Source organism: Scyliorhinus canicula, chromosome 4 (genome assembly GCF_902713615.1).
Source record: "Scyliorhinus canicula chromosome 4, sScyCan1.1, whole genome shotgun sequence".
Taxonomy (NCBI): Eukaryota; Metazoa; Chordata; class Chondrichthyes; order Carcharhiniformes; family Scyliorhinidae; genus Scyliorhinus; species Scyliorhinus canicula.
The window spans coordinates 192,012,236-192,034,556 of NC_052149.1; the positions used below are offsets into that span (position 1 = coordinate 192,012,236).

At 46.6% G+C, this 22,321-nt stretch overlaps 1 protein-coding gene across 1 annotated transcript in view; it reads right to left on the minus strand.

The window, feature by feature from the left end:
- Positions 1 to 4,728: 4,728 nt before the first annotated feature.
- LOC119965264 (polycystic kidney disease 2-like 2 protein) overlaps positions 4,729 to 22,321 on the minus strand; it is a 120,058-nt gene continuing 102,465 nt past the window's right edge. Inside the window, exons 13-15 of the mRNA XM_038795772.1 lie at positions 18,411 to 18,532; positions 16,127 to 16,258; positions 4,729 to 5,226 (exon numbers count right to left, since the gene is read on the minus strand). Coding sequence (XP_038651700.1) covers positions 5,220 to 5,226; positions 16,127 to 16,258; positions 18,411 to 18,532 — 261 coding nt within the window. The 3' untranslated portion in view covers positions 4,729 to 5,219. The remainder of the gene's footprint in view (positions 5,227 to 16,126; positions 16,259 to 18,410; positions 18,533 to 22,321) is intronic.

Consider the following 22,321-nt stretch of genomic DNA (forward strand, 5'->3'; position numbering starts at 1 on the left):
AAGGGCCCTTCAGAGATTCAAGGGCCCCTTCTTGGCTCTCCGGGCCCCGGACCGATGTACCAGCTGAACCAAGACTACTGCTTGATATCCTTTGAAGTTGGCGACCATCTCCAATCACGTATTGTAACTTTATCTTTGAATTCATACACACTTGCTGAAAACATGGAATTTCCTTAATTATGCCCGTCCCGGGCCCCCCTATTTCACATCCTTCCACTACCTCCCCTGCTTCGTTCCTTTTCATGCACTGCTTATTTGTGGCCTGTTCTCTTTTTTTTCTTCTTCCTTTTTATTACTAAAACAGTTGTCTGTGTTTGTTTCTTTATTGCATTTTTATTTGATATAGGGGGCCCACTTCATCAGGGGCCCACTTGCCATCGGGCAAGCTGACACCCTGGCCAGTCCGCCACTGAACAAGGGGACAACATTCACCTCTCTCCAGTCTTCTGGCACTATTCCTAAAGGCAGTGAGGACATAAAGATCAAAGCCAAAGGCTCCTGCACTCACTGGATAAAATCAGTCCCATCCAAACTATTTGAATTATAGTGGTTCCAATCAATATTTAGAATGTTAAAGTCACCCATGACAACTACCCTGTGACTACCGCACCTATCCAAAATCTGCATTGTAATCTTTTCCTCCACATTTCTGTTACTGTTTGGGGACCTATAGAAAACTCCTAACAACGTGACCGCTCCTTTTCTATTTCTAACTTCAGCCCACACTACCTCAGTAGACAGATCCTCCTCAAACTGCCTTTCTGCAGCCATTATACTATCCTTGATTAACAATGCTACTCCTCCACCTCTTTTACCACCTTCCCTAATCTTACTGAAACATCTAAACCCCGGAACCTCCAACAACCATTCCTATCCCTGTTCTGTCCACGTCTCCGTAATGGCCACAACATCGTAGTCCCAGGTACCAATCAATGCTTCAAGCTCACCAACCTTATTCCTGATGATCCTCGCATTGAGGTAGACACACTTCAAACCACCTTCATGCCTGCAGGTCCACTCTAGTGACCTTGATACCTTCCTCAATACTGCACTACCCTCAACTTCCTGAACTCTAGCAACGCTGTCTCCTGGACTACAAATCAGTTTCCCACCCCCCTGCCAAATTAGTTTAACCCCCCCCCCCCCCCCCCCCCCCCCCCAATATCCCAGGATATTGGTACCCCTCTGGTTCAGGTGTAACTGAAACCCTCCCTCTTACACCATCCCTGTAGCCACCTGTTTAGCTGCACACTCTCCCTGTTCCTCACCTCGTTAGTCTGTGGCACTGGCATCCCCGCCCCTTTTCCTACCTATGTCATTGGTACCGATGTGTACCATGACTTGTGGCTGCTCCCCCTCCCCCTTAAGGATCCTGAAAACACAATCAGAGACATCACGGACCTTGGCACCCGGGCGGCAACACACCAACCGTGAGCCTCTATTGTTGCCACAGAACCGCCTATCTGTACCTCTAACTATAGAGTCTCCAATAACTAATGGTCTCCCCCCTTCCCTTCTGTCAGTGCCAGAGACCTGATCACCGTGGCTTACCTCTGGTAGGTCGTTCGCCCCAACAGTATCCAACCTGTTATTGAGGGGAACAACCGCAGGGGATCCCTGCACTGACTGCTTCTTCCCTCTCCTTTTAAACGTCACCCATCTACCTTAATTCTTAGGAGTACCTACATACCTGTAGCTTCTATCTATAACCGACTCGGCCTCCCGTATGATCCTCAGTTCATCCAGCTCCAGTTCCCTAACACGGTCTTTGAGGAGCAGGAGATGGATGCACTTCCCGCAGGTGAACTCAGCAGGGCCACTGATGGTGTCCCTCACCTTGAACATCCTACAGGAGGAACATTGCACTGCCCTCTCTGCCATCCCTTCCATTTATCCACTTGACAATTACAGAGAGAAAAAAAAAAGCTTACCTGATTTTTACACTCCCCGCAGGTTAGAGGTGGTGGAAGGATGGAGAGGAAAAGGAAAGAAAAGCTTACCTCACCAACTCAGCAGTCTTTTATTTTTTGGTTAGAGGAGGAGGATGGGTGGGAGATACTACCTGTGTTAGTGTCTCGAGTTTAGCCACTGCCTGAAATATATTAGTTCTAGAAACTCGCCCGACAGCAGCTTTCCACAATTCACTCCCTGCAACAGCCAATCAGCGTCGCCGCTCTGCCGCCCTTTGCAGGATACTTGCCTCAACTTGGCCCCGCAGTCTATCCTCACTGAGAGCTCCTTCTAGTTCCAGTGGCTGCACCTGAGGCAAATCACTCCCGCAACAGCCAATCAGCGTCGCCGCTCTGCCGCCCTCTGCAGGATACTTGGCCCCGCAGTCTATCCTCACTGAGAGCTCTTTCTAGTTGCAGTGGCTGCACCTGAGACAAATCACTCCCCGCAACAGCCAATCAGCGTCGCTGCTCTGCCGCCCTCTGCAGGTTAAGTTGTCTTGTTGGCGATGGGTCATTACTTGATACGTCATATGATGTGAATGCTACTTACCACTTTTCAGTTTGGTCTTGCTGCAGAAAAAGCATGAAATGACGCATGACTTTGTAAAATTTTGGCCATCAATCAAACAAAACTTTGGCTGTCAATCAAATATTATTCTTTTTGACAATTTTTTACACTGTGTTCCCACTTAGAAAACAAATAGTGTCAATATTTGTAAGTATTGAGAGTAAGTATTACCCTACCTCCCTGCTGTACTCGTTTTGTTAGAAAAACTTGCCTTGTCGTTTGCCGGATTTAGGACCTGCTTTTCCTGTATGCAGCTGGCCCTTTTTTTGAAAATGCAAAGAGACAAAGGTGTGTTTCAGGCATGGGCATGACATGCCAATTATGTGACCGTTACCAAAATCGTGGATGGCATATTTCCAGTTCGTAACGAGCCTGTGTTTCCTCACCATATTGAAAGCCATCTAGCCGCTGAAAAATGGGGGAGGTTTTTTAAAATTCATTTACGGGACATTTATTGCCCCATTCCTAGTTACTCTTCAGAAAGTGGTGATGAGTTGCCTTCTTGAACCGCTGCATTCCTTCAGGTGTAGGTGCAGCCACTATGCTGTTAGGGAGGGAGTCCCAGAATTTTGCCCCAGGAACAGTGATGTATTTCCAAGTCAGGATAGTGAGTGACTTGGAGGGGAACCTCCAGGTGGTGGGGTTCCCAGGTATTTGCTGCTCTTGCCCTTCTAGATGGTTTGGAAGGTGCTGTCTAAGGAACTTTGGTGAGTTACTGCAGTGCATCTTGTAGATGGTACACAAGGCTGCCACTGTTAGTCGGTGGTGGAGGGCTTGAATGTTTGCGGAAGGAGGAACAATCAAGTGAGCTGCTTTGTCCTGGATGGTGTCGAGCTTCTTGAGTGTTGTTGGAAGTGGCACTCATCCAGGCAAGTGGAGAGTATTCCATTACACTCCTGACTTGTGCCTTGTAAATGGTAGACAGGCTTTGGGGGGGTCAGGAGGTGAGTTACTTGCTGTAGGATTCCTAGCCTTTGACCTGCCCCTGGTAGCCGCAGTATTAATGTGGCTAGTCCAGTTTAGTTTCTGATCAATGGTAAACCCCAGAATGTTGATTGTGGGGGATTCAGCGATGGTCATGCCATTTAACCTCAAGGGGCGATAGTTAGATCCTCTCTTGTAGGAGCTGGTCATTGCCTGGCACTTGTGTGGCATGAATGTAACTTGCCACTTGTCAGCCCAAGCCTGGATATTGTCCAGATCTTGTTACATTTGGACACTGACTGCTTCATTATCTGAGTTGTCGCGAATGGTGCTGAACATTGTGCAGTCATCCGCAAACACCCCCACCTTTGACCTGATAATGGAAGGCAAGTCATTGATGAAGCAACTGAAGATGGTTGGGCCCTGAGGAACTACTGCAGTGATGTCCTGAAGTTGAGATAATTGACCTCCAACCACCACAACCATCTTCCTCATATACAACTGAATACCTAGATATAATACTCTGGAAAGTATTTGCTATTTCTATTTTGCTCTGGCTGAAAGTGATGTTGTGCCCCATCTCACATCATTTCTTTCTATGCTAATTTATTGTGCATCTGCAGGTCACTACAAATCATTCTTTTTCTTGCGCATTTGGTTATTTTATTCCTCCCATGCTGCTCCTTGACGCAGTTCTTATAAACTTCATATGTAAATTAAAAAACTGGTATTATATTTATGCATTTGAAAATAGTTAAGAACTATCTTCTTATGCACGTGTTCTTGAGTACCTAGGATGCCGCATCCACCACCACTACTGCACTACACACAGCCTGTGTACCAAACTAAGTGTATATTCTTCACATGGCAAGATCCAAAGACATGCACCCGATGCCAAATCCAATATTTGTCTCAATAATTAGATTAGTACAAACCTCTGGGATCCAGAAGACACAACACTGGGATCAATAGCAATATTTTTATTATCACATTCTTGCTAATACATTTTAAAATTCTAAATACAGTAAAAAAATTTTAACGGTTTGTTTTGCTGATATATGACCAAAAGGCTAATCAGTACTTGCAAATGGACGGCTGTTGATATTATCATCTTTTTAGTTTTTTAAAAATAAGTTTAGTGTACCCAATTCATTTTTTCCAATAAAGGGGAAATTTGGCATGGCCAATCCACCTACCCTGCACATCTTTGGGTTGTGGGACGAAACCCACGCAAACACAGGGAGAATGTGCAAATTCCACATGGACAGTGACCCAGAGCCGGGATCGAACCTGGGACCTCGGTGCCGTAAGGCAGCACTGTTAACCACTGAGCCACCGTGCTGCTCCCGACTGTTGCTATTCTAATTCTTTTCATCAAAGGTGCCTTTTCTTTTCATTTTTCTTGTGGAATCTAGCTATGACTTGAAGTGTCAACTAATTCAGACTAGAGAATCAGGCAAAATATTGTGAACTGCTTTGATTACGCTGTCTTTGAACACTATAACCTGCCTCGTGACATTAAAGAAATTGGATTATTGATTCACAAATTATTCTTTCTAGTTCCTTGACTTATTTTTAAAAAACGATAAACACTCTGGATATTGATTCTTAATTCCATTCAAAGGATTCTTAATCGGTTCCTGGCTCACCACTAAGAGTGAATCTCGGTGATTCCCAAGGCCAGTCCATCGACACAAGAAGACTTGATAACCAATTCAAGTGAGACAATGAAAAGTGTTAAAAGACTCCTCGTCTCTAGACATCTGATTTTTTTTCTAGATTCTGTAAAAACAAGCAGATGATCATTTTAATGTTAGCTATCTAATCTTTCTCACTGAAAAGCTCTATATTCTACTTTTTACCTTTTGTAACTTCTACATGTAATTCTTCGGTGCAACGTATTAGATGAAAGACCCGGTTTACCGACTAATAAGAACTGTATATAAAATGTTACTGTAACAGCATTTTCTAACAATATCAAAAGATAATGTGCCGTTAAATGCAGCAATCACAAAGTTGCTGTCATGTCTTTCAGAAACTTTACTATAGTTGAACATATGAAAGGACATAAAGTTACACTACTTAACTAAACACAAAGAGCTAGATTTGGCCATTCCAGTGTAAGCATTATGTGGTAAGCCTTGATTACTGCCAAAGAACCACTCAAGTACTCTCAATTAACTTTTAGAAGTGTGGGCATCATTCTGTCACATTTCAATTATTGTTTGAGGTTTTCTTTTATGTAATTATTTAAAAAAATATTGTCTCTTATCTCTTCGAATCCCATCTTCCTTTCCCTTCCTTTATTTTGCTTTCTGGACATGATTTGGATTTAAAATCATAACTTGCACTTCCTAGTTCAAATTCTGCATGCCACAGTCAATCCTCTGTGAAGGGTGCTGTGCTGAAATAGATTTCTGATCACAAATTCCAGTGTAAAAGCCCATAAAAACTCTGTGGGTGATAATGTGTAGGAATAACTGGCACCATTCATTCACCACTGACTGCAAAATGCAGGCCTTTTTATGCTCCTGTACAGCACTTGATTAGCCTCATTACATTTGCTATTGCATCAAGCTGTATACTTGGTCCATGCCCTCATTTCAAACTGCACATTATAAATTTACATGATGTTCATTTGAGTTGCATGATATATCAGTTGAACTAAAGTTGTAGCATATTTTAGTGTTTCAGTGCAGTTGAAAGCTGCTTCAGGGATTTTAAATACATTGCAGTTATTGGGTTTAATTGAAACACCTTATTTACCCTTTATATTCATTTTTCAGTTAACAGTTCGTATATGAATAATTAATACAATCTTCCAGCAGATGTCTGCTGAGTTGCATGATAGACTTGGGCTTGATTTTCCACTGGGCAGGTAAGTAAATTCTTCGACTTGTGTTGCTGCTGTGAAACCATCAATATCCTACCATCGGATTTCAAAGTACTCTCCTGAGCAGCAGCCAGGGCACGTACCCAAAGCTTGCAAGGTCCGTCAAAATATATGTGCCTTCATTGTATATATGTCCCCATTAGCTATATGTCTCTCCCCACCCCCCCCCCACCCCCCACCCCCAAATCCACCTTTTCCCATGTCTGCATGGGTTTCATCCCCACAACCCAAAAATATCCAGGTTTTGTGGATTGGCCACACTAAATTGCCCTTTAATTGGAAAAAAATAATTGGGTTCTCTAAATTTTTTTTTTAAAGACGCATGGCCCATTAGATAAATGTCCCATCATTAGATACGTTCCTTCAACAGACCCAAGGTATTTTAGAAGCTGTTTCACCACCAGGTTCAAAATGGATCAGTTCCAAGAGTCGGACATTTTTTGACTTGTCTTGATGGAGCCAGGCGGAGCAGACATAACTCATTCAGACCTCACAGGGAAACCTTGGGCAGTGCTGCCGTAAATCTTCCCACTTCCCAAATGTGAGGTGGCCCTTTGATCCTATCAGCTATCTGATGCTATGTGTTATCTCATTGAAATATCAAAATCTTATTATCTGTCACCTATTTCTAAGTTTTGGTAAGGACTGCCCACAAAGCTTTATCCATAAAAATGGGTCTAATCTGGAGTCCCAGGTTCTAATTAGTTGAAACAAACTTCTGGGCTGAAAAAGTAATTAGGAGAAAGAATTAATAAATGTGAGAAAAATATCAAAAGAGTGAGGCTTGTCCAATCTTTTCACGTGGAAGGCGTTCGAGTTCTTCCTTTTGATTTCCCTTTGTTGCCAATTCTTTTATTTTAGGTCTGTGGACCCTTAATCAGAATGTGCCCTGAATGTGCCGAGGCAACCTGCTCGTCAGGACAGTGTGTTCCAGGATTTATTTATTTTTTCCGAGAGGAGAAAACAGACTTGTCGGCGCTGGGTGAATTTTTTTTTTAAATAAATTTTTTTTAAAATTTTCAATAACAAAATACAAAAAGAAAAGAGGAAACACCCCCCCCCCCCCCCCCCCACCATATATACAAAACAAATAAATAAATCAACACCCATCATCAACACTGAACAAATATACACACCCCTTCAGAGACAAACCCCCCCCCCCCCCCCCCCCCCCCCGGTTGCTGCTGCTGTTGGCCTTTTTCTACCGCTCTGCCAGGAAATCTAGGAATGGTTGCCACCTCCTGAAGAACCCCTGCACCGATCCCCTGAGGGCAAATTTCACTCTCTCCAATTTGATGAACCCCGCCATAACATTGATCCAGGCCTCCCAGCCCGGGGGCCGCGCATCCTTCCACTGAAGAAGAATCTTCCGCCGGGCTACCAGGGACGCAAAGGCCAGAACACCGGCCTCTTTCGCCTCCTGCACTCCCGGCTCCTCTGCAACCCCAAATATTGCGAGTCCCCAGCCTGGATTGACCCTGGATCCTACCACCCTCGATACCGTCCTTGCTACGCCCTTCCAAAATTCCTCCAGCGCTGGGCATGCCCAGAACATTTGGGCATGGTTTGCTGGGCTCCCTGAGCACCTAACACACCTGTCCTCACTCCCAAAAAACCGGCTCATGCTTGTCCTGGTCATGTGAGCCCTATGCAGCATCTTAAATTGTATGAGGCTGGGCCTCGCGCAAGAAGAGGAGGAGTTCACCCTCCCCAGGGCGTCCGCCCACGTTCCCTCCTCTATCTCCTCCCCCAGCTCCTCCGATTTACTCATCAGCTCCTCCACTGAGGCCTCGTCCTCCTTCTGCATCACTTGGTACGTGCCGAGATCCTCCCCTCTCCAACCCACACCCCCGAGAGCACCTTGTCCTGGACCCCGCGCGGCGGCAACAGTGGGAACTCCGCCACTTGATGCCTGACAAACGCCCATACCTGCATATATCAGAAGGCATTCAGCAGGGAGAGCCCGAACTTCTCCTCCAACTCACACAGGCTCGCGAACTTCCCGCCCACAAACAGGTCCCCCATCTTCCTAACACCTGCCCTGTGCCAACTCAGGAACCCGCCGTCAATTCTCCCCGGGACAAACCAGTGGTTCCCCCTTATCGGGGACCTCACCGAAGCCCCCCCCCCCCCCCCCCCCACCCCCGTGCCACCTCCTTTGCCCCCAAATCTTGAGGGTAGCCGCTACCACCGGGCTCGTGGTATACCTCATTGGAGGTAGCGGCAGCGGCGCCGTCATCAGTGCCTCCAGGCTCGTGCCCACACAGGACGCCACTTCCATCCTCTTCCATGCTGCCCCTCACCCCTCCATCGCTGCGTTGGCAGCCCAGTAATACCCACAGAGGTTGGTCAGCACCAGCCCCCCCCCTATCCCTGCCCCGCTCCAGGAACACCCTTCTCACCCTCTGGGTCCCCTGCGCCCAGGCAAACCCTGTAATGCTCCTATTAACCTGCCTGAAGAAGCCCTTTGGGATAAGGATGGGGAGGCACTGGAACAGGAACAGAAATCTTGGGAGCACCGTCATCTTGACTGACTGCACCCTACCTGCCAAAGACAGCGGCAGCATGTCCCACCTCTTAAACTCCTCCTCCATTTGCTCCACCAGCCTCATGAGGTTAAGCTTGTGCAAGGCCCTCCAGCTCCTGGCCACCTGGACCCCTATGTACCTGAAGCTCCTCTCCGCCCTTTTTAATGGGAGCTTACCAATCCCCCCCTCCTGGTCCCCTGGGTGAACAACAAACAGCTCGCTCTTCCCCAAGTTGAGCTTGTACCCTGAGAAATCCCCAAACTCCCTGAGAATCCTCATTACCTCCGGCATCCCCCCCACCGGGTCCGCCACATACAACAGGTCATCCGCATAGAGCGACACTCGGTGTTCCTCCACACCTCACACCAGCCCCCTCCAGTTCCTCGACTCCCTCAATGCCATGGCCAGGGGTTCAATTGCTAGCGCAAAAAACAGGAGGGACAGGGGACACCACTGCCTAGTCCCTCGGTATAGCCGAAAATACTCCGACCTCTTCCTATTCGTGGCCACGCTCACCATCGGGGCCTCGTACAACAGCCTCGCCCACCTGACAAACCCCTCCCCAAACCCGAACCTTTTCAGTACCTCCCACAAGTACCCCCCACTCTACCCTATCGAAGGCCTTCTCCGCGTCCATCGCCACCACTATCTCCACCTCCCCTTCCACCACAGGCATCATTATAACATTCAATAGCCTCCGTATGTTAGTATTCAACTGCCTCCCTTTCACGAACCCCGTTTGATCCTCGTGAATAACCTGCGGCACACAGTCCTCTATCCTCATGGCCAAAATCTTCACCAACAACTTGGCGTCTACATTTAAGAGTGAGATCGGCCTGTATGACCCACATTGCAGGGGATCCTTGTCCCGCTTAAGGATCAAGGAAATCAGCGTCCGAGACATCGTCGGAGGCTAAGCTCCTCCTTCCCTTGCATCGTTGAAGGTTCTAACCAACAGAGGGCCCAGCAGGTCTACATACGTCTTATAGAATTCTACCGGGAACCCATCCGGCCCCGGCGCCTTCCCCGACTGCATGCTCCCTATCCCTTTGACCAACTCCTCCAGCCCAACCGGCGCCCCCAGTCCCTCCACCTGTCCCTCCTCCACCCTCGGGAATCTCAGCCTGTCCATAAAATGCCTCATTCCCCTCTCCTCCAGTGGGGGTTCGGACCGATACAGTTCCTCATAGAAGTCCCTGAAGACCCCGTTGATGCCTACCCCGCTTCGCACCACATTCCCTCCCCTATCCTTAACTCCACCGATCTCCCTGGCCGCATCTCGCTTCCGAAGCTGGTGTGCCAGCCTCCGGCTCACCTTTTCCCCATATTCATACACCGCCCCCTGTGCCTTCCTCCACTGAACTTCCGCCTTCCTGGTGGTCAATAGGTCGAATTCGGCCTGGAGACTACGCCGCTCCCTAAGCAATCCCTCCTCCGGAGCCTCCACGTACCTCCTCCCACCCTCACCATCTCCCCACCAACCTCTCTCTGCTCTCTCCTCTCCCTGTGGGCCCGGATGGAGATCAACTCTCCCCTAACCACCGCCTTCAGCGCCCCCCAGACAGTCCCCACTCGGACCTCCCCATTGTCATTGGCCTCCAGGTACCTCTCAATACAACCTCGGACCTGTCCGCCCACCCCCTTGTCCGCCAGCAACCCCACCTCCAAGCGCCAAAGCGGGCGCTGGTCTCTCTCCTCCCCCAGCTCGAGGTCCACCCAATGCGGGGCATGATCAGAAATGGCTATCGCCGAGTACTCCGTATCCTCCACTCTCGCAATCAGCGCCCTACTCGTAACAAAAAAAATCAATCCGGGAATGGGCCTTATGCACATGGGAGAAGAATGAAAATTTCCTGGCCCTCGGTCTCGCAAACCTCCATGGGTCACACCCCCCCCCCCCCCCCTCCCAATCTGGTCCATAAACCCCCTCAGCACCTTAGCCGCCGCTGGCCTCCTACCCAATCTGGATATATCCAGAGCTGGGTCCAGCACCGTGTTGAAATCTCCCCCCATTATCAGGCCCCCCGTCTCTAAGTCTGGAATCCAGCCCAACATGCGCCGCATGAAACCTGCATCGTCCCAGTTCGGGGCGTATACATTGACCAGCATCACCCGCTCCCCCTGCAGCTTGCCACTCACCATCACGTACCTCCCGCCACTGTCTGCCACAACGTTCGACACCTCAAACGACACCCTCTTTCCCACCAGGATCGCCACCCCCTGATTTTTTTGCATCCAGCCCCGAATGAAACACCTGGCCTACCCACCCCTTCCTCAATCTAACCTGATCCGCTACCTTCAGGTGCATCTCCTGAAGCATGGCCACATCCGCTTTCAGCCCCTTCAGGTGCGCAAACACGCAGGCCCGTTTGACCGGCCCATTCAGTCCCCTTACATTCCAGGTTATCAGCCGGATCAGGGGGCTACCTACCCGCGCCGACTAGCCATTACCCTTCCTCAGCCCGCCACGTGCCTGCGCCCCTTGCTTGGCCCGTTCCCCATGGTGGCAGACCCCCATCCCGACCTCCTCTACCTGCTCCAGCTCCCTCTTGGCCATTACAGCAGCAAACCGGTACCCCCCCCCCAAAAGCTAGGACCCCCCTTAGCTGTGTTGCTCCTTCCATTGCACTCCCGTAAGTCAGCTGACTCCTGCTGACCCTGGCCACTCCCGCCACTCCTTCGACCCCTCCCAGTGTGGGGCTTCCCCTCCTCCCCATTGCCCACCAGCAGGTTCTCCTCCTCCTCCTACTGCTCTCAGCGCGGGGAAAAAGCCCTTTCCACCTACCCGACCCCGCCTCCTCTGACGCCGCTCCCTTTACCGGCCCGGTCCCCTAGCGGGGACCCATCCCTCCTTCCCGCCAACGGCCCCCCACATTGCAGGTCCGCCCCCCTCCCTGAGCCCATCCGACAGACCGACCCAAGCAAAAACAGTGCCCCACACACCCGAAAAGCAACAAAGAACCAACAATAAACAGAGACCCCCCCCCCTCAAAATGTAACACAGCTACACGCAAACCCTCAGTTTGAGTCCAATTTTCCGGCCTGTATTAAGCCCCACGCCTCCTCTGGGGACTCGAAGTAAAAGTGTTGGTCCTTGTAGGTGACCCATAGACGCGCCGGCTGCAGCATGCCGAACTTCACTCCCTTCCTGTGCAGCACCGCCTTTGTCCGTTTGTACCCGGCCCTCTTCTTTGCCACCTCCGCACTCCAGTCCTGGTAGATCCCTACCTCCGCGTTCTCCCACCTGCTGCTCCGCTCCTTCTTGGCCCACCTGAGCACACACTCCCGATCAGCAAACCAGTGGAACCACACCAGCACCGCCCGCGGCGGCTCATTAGGCTTGGGCCTTCTCGCCAATACTCTGGGGCCCCTGGAAGGACCCAGCTCCCACCAGCAAATTTAGCATGGTGACCACATAGGCCCCTACGTCCGACCCCTCCAGCCCCTCCGGGAGGCCCAGGATCCGCAGATTTTTCCGCCTCGAACGGTTCTCCATCTCCTCGAACCTCTCCTACCATTTTTTATGGAGTGCCTCGTGCGCCTCCACCTTCAACACGAGGCCTAAGATCTCGTCCTCGTTGTAGGAGACCTTTTGTCGGACCTCTTGGATCGCCACCCCCTGGGCCGTCTGGATCTCCAGCAGCTTATTAATTGAAGCCTTCATCGGCTCCAGCAGCTCCGTTTTAAGCTCCCTGAAGCAGCGCTGAAGAGCCTCCTGCTGCTCCTGCACCCTCTGCATCCATGCCGCCTGGTCTCCGCCCGCCGCCATCTTGTATTTCTTCCCTCGCTTCTGCTTTGGCTTTGCTACCATTTTTTTACTCGCCCCACTCCTGGTCCAGGCCATAGACTGCTGGGGAAATGTTGCTGACTCCTTCCCACATCGGGAGACGTCGAAAAAGGTCCGTTGGGCGCTCTAAAAAGTGCCCAAAAGTCCATTCCTAGCGGGAGCTGCCGAACGTGCGACTTAGCTCCGCATAGCCGCAACCGGAAGTCGCGCTGGGTGAATTTAAGAGACAGCTTTGGAGGAAGTTGATTCGATTGGCTGCCTGGCAATCGGTGGGTTGGCCAATGACAGAGTTCTGGCTGTCAATAGTCAGTGATTGGTTCCTGTGTGATGCTTCTGAGAGCTGGGCAGAAGGGATTAGACCTTGAAAGAAGTAGGAACTGTCTCGCTGCTGAAGTAAATAACTGTTTTAGTCTAATACCAGTGAGTGCCTGGCACATCTTTACTATATATTTGAAATAGTCTTTAATCTACAAAGAAAATAGACAGACTTGCCAGAGAAAGCCCTCAAGCCTAGAAGGAAGAGGTATTGAAATGAAATCTTGAACTCCTGAAAGACTAACTATAAATCACATTTACAGTGCATTGGTGATCCTTTATCCTTTTTATTATTTTCTTCCTTCGCCACACTTTCCCCCCATTTTGTGTGTGTGAGATATAATATATATATAATATACTGTGGGGTGAGTTGGAAAGGGGAATTGTGGGGTGAGTGGGAAAGGGATATTAGGTTGTCAGTTACATTTGTCGATTTAGTTTAGTTATATTACTGTTAAATAATAGTTATTTATGTAAAATTTAAAATAACATCTAATTTACTTCATTTGCGACTCGGAGTGGGGCTGGAATTGTGTTCAGGGGTTGTGAAAAGGGCCATATTTCAATTCTCATGGGTGGGGAGGGGGTGGGGGGTGGTGGAGGAGGAGGGGGAAAGAGAGGGGGGCATGAAAAAAATGCAGAAAGATAAAATTTGGCACAACATTAAACCTGCCAATGGACAAACTCGTTGAATGAAAAATGTTGCAACAAATTACTCTTTTTAAATGATCAATAAATAAAAATGACCATTCGGGTGAAAGTGTCTGACAATGGGCGATACTGCATATTAGGGTGTGGGGGTGGAAGTAGATATACATTACAATTAATGGTGTCCTGTGCTTACCTTCATTTCTGGTACCCCCTCCCTCCCTTTCAACCCACCCTCGCCCTACAGAACGCAAAGGAAAAGCCACAAATGTACGTCACTGGAAATAAAACAGGTGTCTGCTGTGGAGGCAAATCTTGTACCTTGCTACAAATGAAAAACATGTTGTTTGGAAGTTTCCTGTCAGACATAGCAAAGAGCAACTGTATATTCAGGCTTGGCGAAGGGCTATCCACTGCTATTACCTTTGGTAGTAAAGGTCCTAACAAAGCATTCTTCAGTCTCAGCTGCAACTTCTACCTTCAGGACAAAGGTACACAATCAGTTTGGGCAAGATGAAAGCGTATGTGCAGAAGTGCAATGGTTGGCCTGTTTCAAATTTAGCCTCCCAAAATAGTTAGGCTCCAAATAGGTTGGTAGGCCCGATAGGAAATGGATGCACACGTGGTCTGCTTTTCCTCCAATGCGGGCTCCTGAGTTCTCTAGCAAGGTACAAGGTCTCCTTCCACAGCAGGCATCTGTTTTGGCTTCAGTGACTTACAGCTGCAAATAAAGCAGATGGTGCACCTCCCACACTCAGGAAGATGAAAATTTATAAATCAAAGTTAGTAGTGTTGCACAAATATATCCACTCTGCCAGCGCAAATAGTTAGTTCACTTTCACCAGCAAACTTTCAAAGAGGGCTTATTTCCTTGTAATTCCTAGTTCCTCAACTAAATGACAATGCTGTAGGAGCTGGGAGAAATCTCCTTAATCGCTGTCATAATGCAACGTATGCAATGAATGCAAAGTTTAAGCCAAACTCTGAAAGCAACAAATAAACATTGTGATATCTGAGAATTTTCTTTCTTGGAAACTCCAATGTTCCCACTGCCTACGAATGATTACACCACAGAAAAAGGTGATTTGGCCCATCATGCTTGTGTCGGCTCCCTGCGAGAGCAACTTGGCTAGTCCCACTTCCCTACCTGTTCTTTCACAGCCATGTAGTCTTGAAAATATTTAATCTTCAGACAATTAACTTGTTCCCTTTTGTAAACCACGATTGGATCTGCCTCCACCAAACTTTCAGGCAGTGTGTTCCAGATCCCAGCCACTTGCTGTGTAAAAAGAAAGTATTTCCTCACGTTGCCTCTGCTTCTTTGTTCGATCACTTTAAATCCGCATTCTCTGGTTCTCCACCTTTCCACCAATGGGAAAAATGTCTACCTGTCTACATTGTCCAAAGCCCTCATAATTTTGAACACCATAATCATGTCTGATTAGTTCATTATGTGAATCGACAAACTGACTTTAAAAGTTATAAGCAATGTATTAGAAAGTGTAGGTAATTCCTGAACTCCTGTTGGGTATAGTGCAGCCGAAATACTGTTGGTGGGATAGGATTGGGGAACGCCAAAAATCTGAGGTCACGTTTTAGATTTGACTCACGGCAGCTAGGTCCCAGGTTCGATCCCGACTCTGGATCACTGTCCGTGTGGAGTTTGCACATTCTCCCTGTTTGTGTGGGTTTTGCCCCCACAACCCAAAGATGTGCAGGCTCGGTGGATTGGCCACGCTAAATTGCCCCTTAACTGGAAAAAATGAATTGGGTACTCTAAATTTTTTTTTTAATGTTTTAGATTTGACCAATTACGTGATTGAAATGAACAGGTTTTTTTTCATGGTTTGCAATGTATTTGTTGGAAAGACAAATTAACCTATTGCTCCTATTGAGGGGGAATTACTTCTTGCAGAGGGTCGTGAATTTGTGGAACTCGCTGCCCCGGAGAGCGGTGGAATCTCAGTCATTAAATGGTTTCAAGAAAGGGATAGATATATTTTTGATTTTTTTTTTAAATGGGTCAAAGGGACATGGGCAACAGGTGGGAAGATGGATTTGAGACCAGGAAGAGATCAGCCATGATTTGATTGAATGGCAGAGCAGGCTCGAAGGGCTGAATTGCCTAATTCTGCTCCTAATTCCTGTGTTTCTATGTTCATTACATCTAAATGTGATTATGGGACTATTTTAGTTTGATGAATTTGTTGGTTTTATTCTTTCCTGTGCTTGTAAAGATGTTTACCCAAACCTGTATTTAAAAAAAACAAAAAAACAATTTATTCTATGAATTGCAAATAGTGGGATTGTAATGGGAACGATGCTATTCTTTTTGGTTACCACGGATGAGTAATTGTTAATCCTCAGGAACACAGTGAAAGATAGGCTAATCAGTTCAAAATACAGTTCCAGATTGTGGGAGGCAGCATTTGCTTACAAGAGAGACTGTGAAACCACTAAGAAAATTGAAGTGCTTTAAAATGCACCCAAACTGGATTGATGTCTACTCACTCAGTGATATCAGGTGCAGCCGGTTTTCTGTTCAGCACAGGTCTTTGCTTCTCAAGCTGTTTCATAACCCAATCCATTTTCAAACTCATTTCATTCATTTTCTCCTCCAGTTGATCTGTGCGCATCATCAGACTAAGTAAACAATAACATTAATTATTGTCAATAGAACTCATGAGGATATAATGTTTTATAATATATCAATCTTAAATTACGAGGGCAGCGCAGTGGTTAGCACTGGGACTACGACGCTGAGGACCCGGGTTCGAATCCTGGCCCTGGGTCACTGTCCGTGTGGAGTTTACACATTCTCCCTGTGTCTGCGTGGGTTTCACCCCCACAACCCAAAGATGTTCTGGTTAGGTGGATTGGCCACGTTAAATTGCCCCTTAATTGGAAAAAAAATAATTGGGCCCTCTAAATTTATAAAAGCAAATCTTAAATTACAGCATAATGCAGTAGATGTTTTGTAGAATTGCTCACAGCATATTGATGGTTACTTACTTTCATAAGGTATAATCTATTGTGATATATTAGGAAAATATAGGAATTATGGACCAAATTTTCTCTAATATATCCCGACAGTGTATGAACGGAGTGGGCCCAATAGTTAGGCCCATTTTGAGGCCTGTGACTCCTTAGTATAGGATTGGCAGGCTGCAAGAAGTAAGTAAGTGGCCTAGGCTGCCACAATTTCAAATACAGTATGGGCCATCATTTTTTAATTTTTTTTTTATTTTATTTTTTTTTTTAAATTTAGATTACCCAATTATTTTTTCCAATTAAGGGGCAATTTAGCGTGGCCAATCCACCTACTCTGCACATTTTTGGGTTGTGGGGGCGAACCCACGCAGACACGGGGAGAATGTGCAAACTCCACACAGACAATGACCCAGAGCCGGGATCGAACCTGGGACCTCAGCGCCGTGAGGCGGTTGTGCTAACCACTAGGCCACCGTGCTGCCCGTATGGGCCATCATTAAGGGAGGTGGTGGGGAGTAGGTAATGTCACCAGACTAGAAATCTAGAGGCCTTGGCAGCAGGTGGAATTTAAATTCAGTATTAAGAAAAAAAAAAGCTAATCTTTGTAATAGTGATCATGAAATAATTGGTGATTATCATAAAAACTCATGGTTCACTAATGTCCTTAGTGAAGGAAATCTGCCATCCTTACCTGGTCTGGTGTATAAGTGTGACTCCAGAAATGCAGCAATGTGGTTGACTCAACTGCAGTCTGAAATGTCCTAGCAAGCCACTCAGTTCTGTCAAAAAGCACTACAAAGTCTCCAAAAAAGAATTAACATGGAAATCTCAGCATCAACCTAAGCACTGGAATCAACAGTGGGATCCATGTTGAACATCACTTGGAGGAAACATGAGAGTTGCAAGGACACAGAATATACTCTGTGTGGGGACTTCAATGGTCATCACCAAGAAAGGCTTGGAAACACCACTGCTGATGGAGCTGATTGAGCCCTAAAGACGTATGTGCTAGACTTGGTCTGCGGCAGAGGTTGAGGCAACCAACAAGAGGGAAAAACCTACTTGACCCCATCCCCACCAATCTACCTGTAATGGATGCATCTGTCCATGACGCCATCAGTAGAAGTGCCCAACTCTCAATCCTTGTGGAGACAAAATCCCATCTTCACACTGAGGGTACCCTCTATCATGTTGTATGGCACTACCAGCTTTATGCTAAATGGGGTTGATTTTGAACAGATTTAACAACTTAAAACCTCCATAATCACTTTCTCCAGCAATTGCAAGGAATGAATTTCTCTTGCTATCTTGATAGGTGTGTTTATTTTGACATTTTATTCCTGTGAGGTTCAATCTTTCCACGGTGTTCACTTTCTTACTGCATCAGTGTTTGCATTTTTATTTACCAGCTTCTGTTCTCTCACCATATCTAATTCCTATATTTTTTCAAACTACATCGCTCCTTAATTTCCCTCGATCCAGATCTGTACTCTGCTCTACTTCATTTATTAATTTAAATGTTTTCCCATTCCTAATTTACTGCCTCTGCAAGGGTATTCATATCAGTCCACTTTTTGTCAAGCCTTTCTGATTTGCAGTTTCCTGTTGCCCCAAAGTATGTTCGTCTTCTACAGACATTCTTTCTGTTCTTTGGTTTTCAGCTCAGGAGCACCCAGTTTCTCGACTTAATTACAACTGTCTAATGAACTCTTAGGTTGAATCATAAATACTTTAGCAACTTTGTGATCCTGATGCTAACTACCCTTAACACAGCATGTATACAGGAAATGATTAAAGGACTCACAATTGATAATCTTGAGCATTAATTTGATTTGAACTCTTCACATGCTTCTGATTGGCACCGAGTTCTTGTGCAGAATCACTGTGATAATATTTATTTGCAATATTTTGTCGATGAAGTAATCTCTGTTCAAAAACAAGGAGGACTGGTTATACCATATTATAGAATAAGACCATTAAAAATAATATAAATTCTGTGTTCACGGAACAAATTGGCAAGATAATGAACTGTGGCTACATTTAGCGAGTGAGATTTAATATGGCTAACGTACATTTCCAAATCAGTGGCTTGTCTTATTAGTAAAGATGGGAGCTAACTCTTTCTCAAAGTCATTCAGACTTGAAACGCTAGCTCCCATCTCTCTCCACAGATATTGTCAGATCTGCTGTGATTGTCCAGCATTTTCAATTTTTATTTCAGATTCCAGCATCAGCAGTAATTTGCTTTTATCATCAATAAAATTGCCTAATGTAGCTACCTGCAGTGATGGACTCTATTTATACTGTGCATATCATCAATTATTTTGTAAATAACATTTTATGAATTGAAAATGCACCATTTATGGATCATCCATCTAATATAAAGGGTAAATTAAAACAGAATTAACAATGTGGTTTAAAACCAATAAACAGATGTAAATGTCTCGCGTGAGGACCGGGATTGAGTACAGTACAGTCCACACAGTGATGAAAGAGAACACATGAGCCTTACTCAGGGTCAGTTGAGCATTGGACAGAGCTGTGTGTATCAACAAGCATGGAGACAGCTCATAGCTTGAACCTTTTACTGTATATTTGTAAATAGCTCCAAAAGACAATAAAGACTTGCATTAACCCATGTATGACTACAAAGGCTTCCTCCGATCTACAAACTGTAACCTAACACTCACGAGGTCTAGAAAGAAACTTGGTCAATAAATTTTCCAAACTGATTATTTTGACTATTTTTTTCATTTCCCTTTCAGATATTTGCTCATGTAAGAGACTTACCATGTCATTTATATCTTCCTCATGCATTTAACATCCAAAATGAGGATAATGATGTGACAAAAACCTCATGGGGGACTGATTCACTGATTGTCTCCCCCTTCTGATTTTTCACACAGTCAGCACTCCCACTGTAATCAGGCCAGGGGCCTCATTCATATCTGCAGATGAAGAAGTTGAGACCCCCACATTGCCACCACCTGCCCACAAAACATGAGCAGCAGAAGTTGGTAAGCAGCAATTTCCAGTGGTACTTAAAGGGGTCCACACTTCCACTCGGCTGAAAGGCCAGAAAGTCTTGGGAGACATGATACTAATACGATTTTTTTTCTGCATAGGCAATTTAAGGGTGCTTGTTCTGAACTCCTAGGAGGTTGAGAATCCTTATGGTAGTTTTACTGTGGCAAAAGTGGCAACTGAAGTTAAGAGAAAGAGAGGGAGACGTTGTGGAGGCATGATAATGAAATGTGACAAACAGTATTCTCCAGGGATCAGTGCTGGAAACTTTATTTTTTCACCCTTTATGGCAGCAACTTGGATGAAGAAATAGATAGTGGAGAAAACATGTTTGCAGAAAACATTAATTTAAGATGTACGGTAAGTTGTGTAGCTGAGAGCACAAAGTTCCCAAAGGTCATAGGCAAACTAGGGATGATATTTTATGCCCTCTCCCATGATGAGTTTGGAGGTGGTGGTTGGAACGTTTAATCAGGCAGGAGAATGTCCAGTGGCGACCCCACCACTTTTCTGCCTGCACCCCGATTAAGTCTGGGCTTCAGCAAGTTCCAATCCCACTGCCAATTGAGGCCTTTAAGTGGGCAATTAATTAATTTTCCGGTGCCTTGCCTGATGAACTGGTATACTGGTTTTCTTTTTGCAATGACATGGGTGAAATGGTCTGCCTGTTTTAGACATCAATTCAGTTCCTTTTACAGTCAGGTTTAATCTGCTCTTTATGAATTCTTGGCAAATTATTTAATCTTGACAATATTTCCGGGTGCTCCATGATATGACTTTTCCATTGTTCCAGGAAAGCATAATCTATATTTTTTATAACCTTCAATTCTGTTCATAACCAAATGTTTAATAGGCACTTTTTTCAAAGAGGTTGTTCAACAGAGCATTAATCTTGCATTAACTTGACAAGATAAGGAGAGGGAAAAGACTAAAATCATAAGAACGCTTTTCATTTTTTCATTATTAGGCATATCCCAAACATACTTACATATGTGCCTGTTCCTATTAACAATCTTTAATAGCTATTAATCCTCTTTTTTTAATAAACATTTTATTGAGGTATTTTTGGTATAGTAGCAACAACAAAATAAACATAGTGCAAAAGCCATTAACCTCTTGTACAAGTCCCACCCTTATTGACCCCCTACTCTAATTTAAACTACTGCCTCTTTCTTGTCTTCTGACACCTCGAAAACCACCACTTCTGGACTCAGTGCCACCCTTGTTTTTAACACCGTGGACATGACGTCCGTAAACTCCTGCCAAAATCCCCTAAGCTTTGGACATGTCCAAAATACGTGGACATGGTTCGCCAGTCCTCCCGCACATTTTGTGCACCTGTCCTCCATCCCAAAGAATCTGCTCATCTGGGCCACTGTCATGTGGGCCCAGTGAACAAAATTAAATTGCATCAGACTGAGCCTGGCACAAGTTGCAGACGTGTTAACTCTACTCAACACGTCTGCCTATAGGCCATCTATCTTGCCTCCCAGCTCCTCCTCCCATTTGCGCTTCGGCTCCTCGGTCTGCATCTCCTCCGACCCCATAAGCTCCTTACAAATGTCCGAGATGCTCCCTTCTCCTACCCACCCTCTGGTGGGATTCAGGACTATCCTGTCCTGAATCACACTTAACAGTAGGAGCGGGAAGGTTGACACCAGTTTACGAAGGAAGTCCCGCACCTGCAGATACTTGAAGTCATTTCCCCTCGCCAAACCAAACTTTTCCTCCAACGCCCTCATACTCCGAAAGCTCCCCTCTATGAACATATCCCCACATCCTCTCAATCCCTGCTCTCTGCCATAACCGGAACTCCCCATCCATACTCCCTGGGGCAAACCAGTGATTATTACAGATTGGGGCCCAGACCGATGCTCCCACTGCTGCCACATGCCGCCTCCACTGGCCCCAAACTCGGGGCCGCCACCATCACTGGACTGGTGGAGTACCATGCCGGCGGGAACGGCAGAGGCGCAGTTACCAACGCCCTCAAACTGGTGCCCTTCCATGAAGCCGCCTCCATGTGCACCCATGCCGACCCCTCCCCCACCACCCACCTCCTGATCATGGCTATATTAGCCGCCCAGTAATAGTTACTAAAATTTGGCAGTGCCAGCCCGCCCTCCCCGACTCCGCTCAAGCATTACATTCCTTACTCGTGGGGTCTTGCCCGCCCAAACAAAGCCAGTGATCACTCTGTTGACCCGCTTAAAAAAGGACCAAGGAATAAAGATGGGGAGACACTGAAATGCAAAAAGGAATCTTGGGAGGACCATCATCTTCACCATTTGCACCCTCCCAGCCAGAGACAATGGAAGCGCGTCCCATGTCCGGAAATCATACTTCATTTGGTCCACCAGCCGGGCCAGGTTATGCAGCGGGACCCGTTCCCACGCCACTTGGATGCCTAGGTACCTAAATGGCAGCTCTCCCAGTCGCCTCTCCTGTCCCCTTGCCTGGACCACAAACATTTCACTCTTTCCCATATTAAGCTTATACCCCGAAAACCAGCCAAATTCCCTTAGAGTGCCCATGATGTCTTCCATCCCCTCTTTTGGGTCTGAAGCATACAGAAGCAGGTCATCCGCATAGAGCAAAACTCTGTGCTCCACTCCCCACCCCCACCCCCGGACCAGTCCTCTCCAGCCCCTCGAGGCTCTCAGAGCAATTGCCAACGGCTCTATAGCCAGC